At 37.9% G+C, this 11,587-nt stretch overlaps 3 protein-coding genes across 5 annotated transcripts; all 3 read right to left on the reverse strand.

The window, feature by feature from the left end:
- Nucleotides 1-169: 169 nt before the first annotated feature.
- On the reverse strand, nt 170-1,393 carry foxg1c (forkhead box G1c). The gene has a single exon (XM_026995510.2). It carries the CDS (start codon nt 1,391-1,393, stop codon nt 170-172), a length of 1,224 nt encoding a protein of 407 aa, XP_026851311.2.
- Nucleotides 1,394-2,416: 1,023 nt separating this feature from the next.
- pglyrp5 (peptidoglycan recognition protein 5) lies at nt 2,417-3,711 on the reverse strand. 2 transcript variants are annotated; one of them, XM_026995509.3, is made up of 4 exons: nt 3,326-3,711; nt 2,974-3,169; nt 2,703-2,821; nt 2,417-2,606 (listed from the first exon to the last, which is right to left on the reverse strand). In XM_026995509.3, exons 1-4 carry the CDS (start codon nt 3,369-3,371, stop codon nt 2,434-2,436), a joined length of 534 nt encoding a protein of 177 aa, XP_026851310.2. In that variant the 5' UTR covers nt 3,372-3,711; the 3' UTR covers nt 2,417-2,433. The 2 variants fall into 2 exon arrangements, with proteins under 2 accessions (XP_026851310.2, XP_081565553.1); XM_081709427.1 differs by having other exon boundaries at nt 3,259-3,355.
- Nucleotides 3,712-4,329: 618 nt separating this feature from the next.
- On the reverse strand, nt 4,330-9,139 carry LOC113567486 (RNA polymerase II subunit I). 2 transcript variants are annotated; one of them, XM_026995507.3, is made up of 6 exons: nt 8,967-9,135; nt 8,230-8,284; nt 8,070-8,143; nt 7,610-7,684; nt 5,379-5,430; nt 4,330-4,640 (listed from the first exon to the last, which is right to left on the reverse strand). In XM_026995507.3, exons 1-6 carry the CDS (start codon nt 9,026-9,028, stop codon nt 4,578-4,580), a joined length of 381 nt encoding a protein of 126 aa, XP_026851308.1. In that variant the 5' UTR covers nt 9,029-9,135; the 3' UTR covers nt 4,330-4,577. The 2 variants fall into 2 exon arrangements, with proteins under 2 accessions (XP_026851308.1, XP_026851309.1); XM_026995508.3 differs by lacking the exon at nt 7,610-7,684 and having other exon boundaries at nt 8,967-9,139.
- Between the last annotated feature and the right edge of the window lie 2,448 nt (nt 9,140-11,587).

Below are 11,587 nucleotides of genomic sequence, written 5' to 3' on the forward strand. Positions count from 1 at the left end.
AGAAGAAGAAGAAGAAGAAGAAGAAGAAGAAGAAGAAGAAGAAGAAGAAGATGAAGAAGAGGAATTATTATTATTATTATTATTATTATTATTAGTAGTAGTAGTAGTAATTTATTTTATAGACTGTATAAACAGATTGCCTTACATTTTAAAAAGAGATAAATGCCTTTTAATGCATCGAATTCGTTTTATTAGGATAATACGTAGGAAAATCTGCGCATAGTCCTCCCGTGTACTCTGAGAGAGCGTTCTTTCCAGGGAATATGTTTCTAGGATATTTTTTAGAGAGAGGGGTATCTTCTTGTGTCCAAGCGGAATATCCCGATGTATGAGGTACCTGATGAGAGTAAAAGTAATTTGTTTGACCAGACATTAAGTTGAAAGCGTATGCACCAGGAAGAGACAAAGCAGAAGACACAGAAGAAGACGCAAACGAAGCAGTAGAAGTCGTCTGGTGGTGACGACAGTGCTCGCTACCCACGGCACAGTAAGGAGATTCGCGCGTGGGGGGAGCAAATTTTTCTATACTCATACAGTGATACATACTCCGTGAGAAGACCGATGTTTGATAATTGTGATGAGAGCTCGGATAAGATGTAGAGCCTGTACATGGGCGAGCAGGATGTTGGAGGTCCAGAAATGATTGTACTGGCCAATAAAATGAGCCCGCAAGCGCTAGTCCTCTTGCCGTGGTGGTCAGCCGCGCATCTCTTTTCATTGCTAATTTCGCACGCGAGGCAACTGTTGAGCGTCGCCTGAGCTTGCCCGTGGTGCCACCTATAAACACATCGTCACTGGAAGGGCCGAGCATCCAGTAGTTGCCTTTCCCGGGTTCATCATAACGGCGCGGTACCTTGACGAAACACTTGTTAAGGCTTAGGTTGTGTCGGATGGAATTTTGCCAACCCCGTCTATTTTCCCGATAGTATGGAAAGTTTCCCATAATAAACTCGTAGATACCGTTGAGTGTGAGTCGACCCTCTGGACTTTGACGTATAGCCATCATAATCAGAGCATTATAACTGAAAAGCGGCTTATTGGGCTTCGTCTTTTCCTTCACAGCTCCTACCTCAGATAGTTCAACTTCTCCGGATTCTTTTATGTTCTCGCCACATTCCGAAACTCTTGGAATGCTCTCTTTTTTTGCAAATGGCCATTTGAGTTTATCGCATTTTTCGTCTACATATACATACTTGATATCCGGAGTATGTCCCACTTTGATTAGCTGGTCATTGTGTGAACAGGACAGGGACTTTATCCCTCGGGAACAGACTGTGTCCGGCGTAGCACCGCCGTGATTCATAATTTCCCCTTGTCGGAACAGTACATTTCTGATGCTGAAGGACTTGTGGGTAAAATTAACAGGGACTTTCCGTTCCTCCATGCTCAACATTATCCTCTACTGAAGATTCTCAAAAGTCTGTGAAGAATCTTTACGTTTCAGAAAATACTGAATAAGTTACGGCATGTGGAGCGCGTTTAAAACTATAAAATAGAGGTATAAAAAAAAGCAAAGAGCGCATGTGCTTAGAGTAAAATTATTACTTTGAAAAACCTAAACAATGCAAAAAAAAAAACAAAAAACGAAAATGTTTCTTCTTTGGTCGAATTTACTGTGTAGCCACTCTCCGTGTAGACTCCTGTGCAGTCTCTCGGCCTGATGAATGGACTCAAAAGCTCGACTATTATACTTCCGAACCTGTGAAACCTAACAAATCTGGTCTGCCTCTTGCCGTGGGAACGCCCCTCAACTCGTGCCCTTCCCCTTTGTTTACACCATAACTAAATAATAAATAATAAATAAATGCCCATTAAAAGGCGAGTGTCAATAAATGGTACTAATTTGTTGAGCAAATAAAAACCAGAGGATAGAGGTAAATTCGAGAGCATGACTTGTAGGTTTGCGCTTTGTTGCTTGTTTTTTCGAAAACGGTTTTTACGTACGATTGATCGCAGCGTGGAGGAACACGGGGAGTAAATGTTGTTTCCCCTCCAGACTATTTCAATGCGCCTTTCTGCTTTCACGCGCACAATTGCAAAGAGAGAGAGAGAGACAGAGACAGAGACAGAGAGAGAGAGAGAGAGAGAGAGAGAGAGAGAGAGAGAGAGAGAGAGAGAGAGAGAGAGAAAGAGAGAAACTCTAAAATACTCTTTTAAATAATCTGATTTAACATTTCATTTTATGCCGATTAATATTAATTTCTAAAATACCTCGCAATGTAGTAGTCTACGTATTACGTAAAGATACTAAGTTTAAAAACTATCACTATACTAGACCTTTAAAAGCTTGCATCTTATCAAATTGAAATGAAACCCAAAAGTCAATCGGTAGCCTAATCTATTAATTTCTCACCGCAATGCTATTTTTTTTATAACACGATGTCCTGAAAGGGACTTAAACAATCACAAAGAAATATCTTATGAATGGGTTGTTTATTGATATCTAAGTGTTGCTAAAGATGAGTAGAGATATTCTCCTGGACATTCTGTATTTGCAATGTCTCTATGCCCCAAAATGACGAAATTGGGGTTTAAAAAACCTTGAGCCACTCCACAACGAATTAGAATCTGGGCAGCTGACAGCGCCGAAGAGCTGGGAGAATAATCTGAAAGACGGGAAAGGGGTAAATAGATACAAAAATAATTGCATCATTAAATACTGTTATTTATCGTCTGTTCGTATGTTGCTTTTATTGTCTTACCGTTGAAGTTGCCCATGAAGGCAATACCAATAGAATTTAAATTGTGGTTCTTCGCGTGTGCACCTACAATGCCCCAGCCTCGGCCTTCGTACACCGTGCCATCTTGCCCAAGAAGAAAGCTAAAAGCTCGAAAGAAAGAAGAGCTTGAATTTTTAAAAACAGTTTCTAGTTTAAACAGCCTACTGTAAATATTTGTGAGCTGGTGATAATTTAGTATGACTATCGATTGTTATTAAACGTGCCAAAAACATGATGCCTGTATCCTACTAACTTGTAACCGATATCTTCAAAGCCCCGTTCCTCCACATGCATTTTCTGAATATATGTGAGCTGAGAGATATATTCTTGCGACTGGCGGCAGGACCAGAGAGCGGTGTGGTGAATAATGACTTGCTGAGCAAGACCCTGCATTTTGTCTTTGCTCCGTGGCTCCATGGCGTTCCAATGACTTCGAGAAACAATATTCACTGCGATAAAACGTAACAATTGGTTATAACGGATACCCTCCAGATATGTACAAAACACACATAGAGCCCACTACAATCAACAGGCTTACATAAATTTAAAGTCTTGAAAGAACTGAACATGGCGTGTCGCATTGCTTAACAGCCATTTTGTTTCACCTGTGCTGCTTTCGTTTTCTTTTCCTTTAGGCATGTTGTCTGTCATCCGTATAAACAACAGTAATAAGAATTAAATATTTTTTAGGCTAGACAGGTTTTATAGATCCTGGTAATACTCCTGAATTGTACTTCCAAGAAAACTGAAAACTCGCTAAATAGTATCACAGCCTAATGAGCAATCAGCCACGCCACAAGACACCGAGCTTCCGTGTAATTTCTTACGCTGGCAACACGATTTAGCACCGATTTCTCAGTCGGCCTAGCATACACAGAAGGAAAAGAAAGTCAAACAAGACATAGGTCTCCCCTAAGGAAATATTATGCAACCTGGGGCTTAACGATTGCGTTAAAAAGGAACTGCCACTATGAACTTACACTTGCTATATATTAATGACATCTGCACAAACGTCATGCAAGAAAGTATTTCATTGCACTTCGTGACGATATGACACAGATTTGACGTGAATTACTGGTCACTTTATTAGGTGTACCTAGGTAGCAACGCTCTGTTCTGTTTATTATTGGTCAGTTTCTAACCACAGAACAATGACCAAGTGTAAGTTGACTGGTGGACCATTCTCTAATTGTTGTTAACATTGACATGTTAACAATATCACGGTTATGGTTGTTGAACACGATTGTATTAATATTTATCAGTGCTGGGTTGATCGCAGTCTACCACCCCAAAATAATCAGTCAGCAGCTATGTGTTAACTGACCTTTGATAAATATAATCATGAACAATTACGTATAAATGAAGTACATGCTAAGAAATGCTTTTTAAAGCAAGATAGGGTTTGGCTAAAATTATTATTTTCTTAAATAAACAGGTTCCTATGAGCACTGTTTTAGGTTCAAGTATTCAAAATTAACAATATTTTAACATACAAATATGTATACTGTACAACATAAAATGACCAATGAGAAAGAGAAAACTTACTTTTTAAAATTTTCACCATTACCCACAATCCTTCTGGCATACAAGAACTCAAAATTCTCAAGCATTTATGTTGTTGTATTATCCTTTAATTAAGAATAAACAAAGTGTTCACGTTAACATTATTACAAAGGAATGTAACTATAACTCAGTATATCTACCACTTCCAAAAAAGGTTTGGTTCGATGATTTAGTTCAAATAAGTCACTACACTTACTAAACCTCATCATTAGCATTTGCAGTTAGTGAGGTGGACTTAGTTAATGACTTTGGAACTTCTCATCCTCAATGTATATTCTTCCCTCCAACTCTTCCTTATTCTGTCCATCTGTGTCCACAGTGTGGGGCTGTGCACACATAATAGAGCCTCATTGCATCCTATAACAAGTTACAGAGCTGTAAGTTTTTGTGCAGCAGTGAATCATAACACATGCAGTCAAATGGTACACTTAAAGTATTTCATGTGCTTAATCAATTTTACTTTTTATTAATCAATCTACTTAAGTGTTTCAGTTTCTTAAAACTAGGATTGTTTAAAAATCATTTTGGCAAGGTTTTGGACATGAAATGAAAGGCTTGGACAAAAGAACCAGATCAAACAATCACGTGATAAAAAGGCTTTACATTTTTACTATAGCTCAAATTAATTTCCAAACTTTAAAGAAAGCTACTGAAGTAGCCTCACCGGCATCTACCTCAAAGCTGTTAAACAATAAACAGGTTTCTTTAAAGTACATTCTGACAGATTTAATCTGATTTAATACAAATAATGTAAAAAATAATTAAACATCACTTCATAACTACATGGTAAAACAGTTGCAAGGGTGTTATGAGATATAAATTCTCGTATTTCCAGGTCTTACTATAAGACAGAAACAAATCCACAACTGGTAGATAATACTGCAGTGTGCAGTATAAGATGTAAAACTGAGTTTTTCAAAGGAATTTAGCTTTTTCATACTATCCATGGAATCCTATAGGAGGTGATTTAATTTTTGTACCATGTTACTTTAAAAGAATATGTGCACGCACATGCATAAACACAGCCAGTTGTTTAAGATAAAATGAAATAATTAATGTCAATAAAAGTAAACCACTGCTTGAGCAACACTTTACCTCAGCTTTCATGCTGTGAGACTGGAAAAACACTGCCTCCTTGTGGCCACACCTGGAAACATTGACATTTACATTCATGGCATTTGGCAGCCAACAATCAGTGCAATAATCTAGAGTTTAAGGCAGCCAACATAGGAGCAGTCAACATCAATGCAATAAACATTAGTGCAACACCCTACAATAAGTAGTAGAGTTTCAGTTAGTCAACATAGGAGCTGGGTCAGTGGTCATTTAAATATTCCACAAATAGATGGGTCTTCAGTCTACGTTTGACTCTGCTGTCCGGAGAGCAAGTGGAAGTTCATTCCAGAATCTAGGAGCCAGGGCAGAGAATAGTCTTGATGCTTGTCTTCCATGAGACTTGACGTATGATATTTCAAGCCGAGACATACTTGAGGTTTGAAGTACTTGAGGTAAGGATTGGGCTTTGACCATTGACATCATGTATGGAGAGGCTGGTCCATTTTTGGCTTTGTAGGCAAGCAACAAGGTTTTAAATCTGATGCGGGCAGCTACTGAAAGCCAATGAAGGAAGCACAGCAGTGGAGTGAAATGTGTGAACTTTGAAAGATTGAAGACCAGTCGTACTGCTGCATTCTGGACAAGTTGTAGAGGTCTGATGGCAACATAACTTAGCTATTATATTAGTGTACTTGTACACATTGTAAAACATTTGCACTTGTAAAATACTCTGATGAAGGTGCATGACAACTTTAAATAAGCTTCATTTTATTTCAATTCCAATATTTACCAGTTTAACTGTACGATTTAATGCAAACTACACTCCATCAAAAATAATGGGACTTAATAGTATGGCCCCCATATGCATGTATGTACTCCCAACAATGTCTGGGCATGTTCCTTATGAGATATCTGACAGTGTCCTGGTGGATCTCCTCCCATACCTGCATCAGGGCATCCCTGGGCTCCTGGACAGTCAGTGGTGCTACATGAAGGTGTTGGATGCACTAATACATAATGTCTTAGAGGTTCTCAGTTGGATTCAGGTCTGGGGAATGTAAGGGTCAGTCAATGGCATCAATGCCTTCATCATCCAGACACTGCTTACACACTGCACAATGAAGCCTGGTATAGTCTTGCACCAGGAGGAACCCATGGCCCACTGCACCAGCATAAGGTCTGACAATGGCTCTGAGGACTGCAACCCTCACTGCAATCAAGGTACAACTGGCCATGACATGGAGATTTGTGTGACCCTCCAAGGATATGCCTGCTCAGACCATCACTGACTCATCACCAAACTGGTCATCTTGGATGAAGCTGGATCATAAATGCAGCATAACATTCACCACAGTGTCTCCAGTCTCTTTCACGTCTGTTACATGTACTCAGTGTGAACCTGCTCTCATCTGCAAGAGAACAGGGTGCCAATGGCAGACTTGCCAGTTCTGGTGTTCTCAGGTGAGTGTCAGTTGAGGTGCATCGTTGTGCTGTGAGCAAAGGTACCATTAGAGGATGTTGGGCCTTCATGCCACCCTCATGGAGTTTGCTTCTTACAATTTCGGCAGAAGCATGCACACCACTAGCCTGTTGAAGGACAATCTGTAGGGCTCCTTTTGTTTCTCTTGCACAAAGGAGCAGATACCAGTCCTGCTGCCTGGATGATGCCCCTCGATGGCCCTGTCCAGCTCTGCTCCTTATGGCAAGTGTCCTGGTATCTCCTCCAAGCTCCTCGGACTGCACTTGGAGACACAGCAAGCCTTGCTATGGCACGTATGGATGTGTCATCCTGGAGAAGCTAGAATACCTGTGCAACATGAAAGGCCTACAGGTACTGCCTCAAGCTTACCAGTAGTGACAAGGACTGCAGCAAATGTAAAACTACAGTACTGTAGAGAAGAATCAGTCAGGAAAGATAAGGAAAGAGCAGCTCTGTGGCCAGCACCTGCAAAACCATTCCTTTCTGGGAGTTGTCTTGCTGTTGCCTCTCCAGTGCACCTGTTGTCACTTTCATTTGCACCAAAGCAGTTGAAACTGTTTCACATTTGCTTATGCCTCCTAAGTGGACATACTGGTATCACTGAAGTTTAACTGCACTGGTGTTATATGGTGATAAATGTTTTGAGCAGTGTATATGTTTGTTGTGTAAGTGTTATATTTTATGGTGCTTTTATTTTATAGTACTTTCACAATACTCTCACAGAAGGGTGAGAAGAAAGATTTGTCTGGTGTCTAGGTCAAGACGGGTATGTGTGATGTTCAGCACTAACTTAGGGCATGGGTGGTCCTCTGTCCGTGGTAGTGTTGGATCTTGGGACACATCAGCAATAATCTGTGTAAGTTCACTGGCAAAAATAGACAATCGACACTTTAATACTGGTCAGTAGTAGCTCAGTGGTTAAGGTAGTTGACTAGTAATCAGAAGGATGCTAGTTCAAGCCCCACCACCACCAAGTTGCCATTGTTGGGCCCCTGAGCAAGGCCCTTAACCCTCAATTGCTCAAGTTGTATTCAGTCAGAATTGTAAGTCGCTTTGGATAAAGGTGTCAGCTAAATGCTGTAAATGTACTTTGAAAGTAGTTTAAACTACTTAAACTCTAATGTGTTTCATATTAAAAATGCTGAGTTTTATCAGTGTTCATAACACGCAACTACAAGGATATAAAAAAAAATTAGAGTACACAAATTTTGGGCAACACAAAAATATAAATCCTGTGGGATTTTACTTACTCCACTTCATGGGTAATTTTGTTCACATAGATGCAGCTGTTGTCTGCCTCCTGCTGATAGTCACAATTCCTGCACTGAACACGAATATTAAGATTTTTTAGGACTCAGCTTGACAGCAGTGTTTACAAATGCAAAACTTAAGTATATTAAGTTTACCTACAGCATACAGCAGTATACGGTTCTCCTTGTCCTCTTTAGGATACAACATGTTGTTACTGGAAAAACAAATGAACACATTATTTTTTAATGTATTTGGCAATGGGTACTAGCTATTTAGCTTATAAAGCAGTATGAAGTAGATTATGCTTAAATGTTCATCTGCCTGTACTTATTCTCTTGCAGAAAAAAAGATGCATACATGTCATACGCTGATGTTTTGCAGGTGTAAAATGTGTTCACTGGGATCTCAACCGCAAATTCACCTAACAGCTAAGCATGCAAAGTGAGTATGCATGTACTCGTTATTAAAATTCTATATGTGATGAGACCATAAAGCTGTTAGGTGAATTTGCGAAAAATATGAAAATTTATTATTAATGATTTTCGTTGTATGGCTTTTTATGAACTGCGATATTAAAATTTTGATGGGTGAACTATTTTATGAACTCTTATTCAACGAGACAAACAACTTTCATGCCCCATGTCTTTGATTACAAACCCTGAAAAGGTTTAGGACAGATATCCAGTGACCACGACCACCACCACCACCACCACCACCACCAACACCAACACCAAGGCAACCCAACATATCTGCAATGGGGATCCTTAGCTAGCTAGGATTCTATGAGATCTGCTTATTCCAATTCACGTTAGCTTGATTTGGCTAACAAATTATTAACATTAGCTAAGTAGATATCAATCTAGCACTATAAATGGGAACAGTCCCAACAAACTTACCATTCTTGGCAGAATCTGATCCCAACAAAACCAGGTTCGTACGGACCACAATCCAAGTCCATTTCAAAATTGTATAACTAGCTAACCAGGTAGTAGCTAAATATATTTCAGCTAGTCACAACACAAATTGGCTAAACACCCAGAATCAGCGAATCTTCTTCTACTTCGTCTGGTCAGTAAAGGTAGAAATGTTCGGAGAACATTACTGCCACCTACTGGAATACTGCACAAACGGCTCAAGAACATTTAGTGCCGTTATTCAAAATGTTCAATTCGTATCAGATTAATCCAGATTTGGAAAACCCATGTTTTGCTACCCAGGATGAGGGATGTCCGTGTACCTTCTGTTGAACTGATTTTTATATTCTCAAACAAAAATAGATCAATGAAAATCGAAGAGGAAAGTAATATTTACAGCATTGGTTAAGTACAATAACCCACATTAAACACTTTGACAGTGTAAGACATAGTGTTTTCAACCAAAATGTAATTCATGATTAGAAAACACTTTCTAAGACGTATTTCAATTGTAAATGTGTGCAACTGAAAACAAACTGCTGTAACACGTTTGCAATGTGCACATTGCAAGTAATTGCAACTCTGTTATTTCTAGTACTAAACACTTTGAAAAAGCTTTTCCAAGCATTCTAATCATCTTAAACACTGTTTCAGTGCAAAAACAGTGTTTTCAACAGGTATATGTAATCCATGATAAGAAAAGATAAGAAAATGATAAGAAAATTCTAAGACATATTTCAAGTGAAAACACAGTGTAAGTGAAAACAAGCTGTTGTAACCACGTTTGCAATGTGCACATTGCACGTATTTGCAACTCTGTTCTTTCACTTCTGTAGACTACAAAACAGCATTTCAAGTCTTAAACAGTGTTTCAGTGCAAAACATAGTGTTTTCAAGCAAAAGGTAATGCTATATAAGAAATCACATTCTATGATGTTTTTCAAGTGAAAACATTTGAGTGCAAGTGAAAACAATCTGTTCTAACATATTTGCAATATGAATATATGCAATATGAATATCACCTTAAACACTGTTTCAGTACAAAACAGTGTTTCTGACCAAAATTTAATGATATATAAAAAAACACGTTCTATGATGTATTTCAAATAAAAACATTGAGTGCAAGTGAAAACAAACTTCTGTAACACATTTGCAATGTGCACATTTCAAGTAATGGCAACTCTGTTATTTCACTACCAAACACTTTGAAAGTGTTTCCAAGCATTCTAATCACCATATGCACTGTTTTATTGCAAAACATAGTTTTTTTGACAAAAATGTAATGCTTGAAAAGAAAACACTTTCTAAGACGTATTTCAAGTGAAAACGTGTGCAAGTGAAAACAAGCTGCTGTAACACATTTGCAAGTATTTGTACCTCTGTTTATATGGTATAGTTCAAGTGAAAACATTTTGTGCAAGTGAAAAGAACCACACATTGAAAATGTGTTACAACACACATTTTCAATTTGCACATTACAAGTAATTGCAACTCTGTTCTTTAATTTCTGTAAAATTCTGTAAAATTCTAATCGCCTTAAAGTGTTTCAGTGTCTTCAAATAATATGTAATGGATGATATGAAAACACTTTTATGATGCATAACAAGTGAAAACATTGAGTGCAAGTGAAAAAAAGCTGTTGTAACCATGTTTTAATGTGCACATTGCACATATTTGCAACTCTGTTCTTTGACTTCTACCTACTATGAAACAGTGTTCCCAAGCATTCTAATCATCTCATAGACTGTTTCATTGCAAAACATAGTGTTTTCAACCAAAATGTAATGCATGATAAGAAAACACTTTATAAGACGTATTTCAAGTGAAAACATTGTGTGAAGGTGAAAACAAGTTACTGTAACACGTTTGCAATGTGCACATAGCAAGTATTTGTACCGGTTATTTCACTTCTAAACACTTTGAACCACCTTAAACAGTGTTTCATTGCAAAACATAGTATTTTCCACCAAAATGTAATGCTATATAAGAAAAAAACTTCTAAGACATATTTTAAGAGAAAATATTGAGTGCAAGTGAAAAGAAGCTGCAATAACCTTTTTTTGCAATGTACACATTGCAAGTAGTTGCAACTTCTTTTGCTGTGTAGAAGTAAAAGTTCTTTCACTTCTACACAGCATTTACAAGTATTCTAATTGCCTTAAACACTGAGTCAGCGCAAGACATATTGCTTTAATCCAATATTTAATGCATGTTTTGTAATATGTAGAATTGAAAGAACAAAGGCAAAATTAGTTGCAATGTACACATTGCAAATGTTTTACAACAGCTTGTTTTCACTTGCAAGCAATGTTTTCACTAAACACACTTAGAATTTTTTTAAAATTTTGCATTACATTTTGGTTGAAAACATGATGTATTTTGTTTTTGATCTCCTTTTGATGTTTTTTTAAATTGCACAAACTGTTTAGATGCATTGCAACCCTAACCCTGACCTAACCATAACCCTAACCCAACCCTGGTTTAAATTGCACATACTGTTTATAGGCATTGCATCCTAGAAAGTGTTTTCTTAATATACATTAAATTTTGCTTAAAAACAGTAAGTCTTGTACTGTCACAGTGTATTTAATGCAATACAATAC

Source organism: Electrophorus electricus, unplaced genomic scaffold (assembly GCF_041902795.1).
Source record: "Electrophorus electricus isolate QZ-2024a unplaced genomic scaffold, ASM4190279v1 Scaffold41, whole genome shotgun sequence".
Taxonomy (NCBI): Eukaryota; Metazoa; Chordata; class Actinopteri; order Gymnotiformes; family Gymnotidae; genus Electrophorus; species Electrophorus electricus.

Coding starts and splice junctions, on each gene's coding strand:
- foxg1c (XM_026995510.2), bottom strand. CDS start 1,393: ATGTTGAGCATGGAGGAACGGAAAGTCCCTGTTAATTTTACCCACAAG.
- pglyrp5 (XM_026995509.3), bottom strand. CDS start 3,371: ATGACAGACAACATGCCTAAAGGAAAAGAAAACGAAAGCAGCACAG. Junction 2,822..2,973: donor TTTGAAGATATCGGTTACAA/GTTAGTAGGATA, acceptor TCGAGCTTTTAG/CTTTCTTCTTGGGCAAGATG. Junction 2,607..2,702: donor CTTCATGGGCAACTTCAACG/GTAAGACAATAA, acceptor CCCGTCTTTCAG/ATTATTCTCCCAGCTCTTCG.
- LOC113567486 (XM_026995507.3), bottom strand. CDS start 9,028: ATGGACTTGGATTGTGGTCCGTACGAACCTGGTTTTGTTGGGATCAGA. Junction 8,285..8,966: donor ATCAGATTCTGCCAAGAATG/GTAAGTTTGTTG, acceptor TTGTTTTTCCAG/TAACAACATGTTGTATCCTA. Junction 5,431..7,609: donor GAGGACCACCCATGCCCTAA/GTTAGTGCTGAA, acceptor CAATGTTTCCAG/GTGTGGCCACAAGGAGGCAG.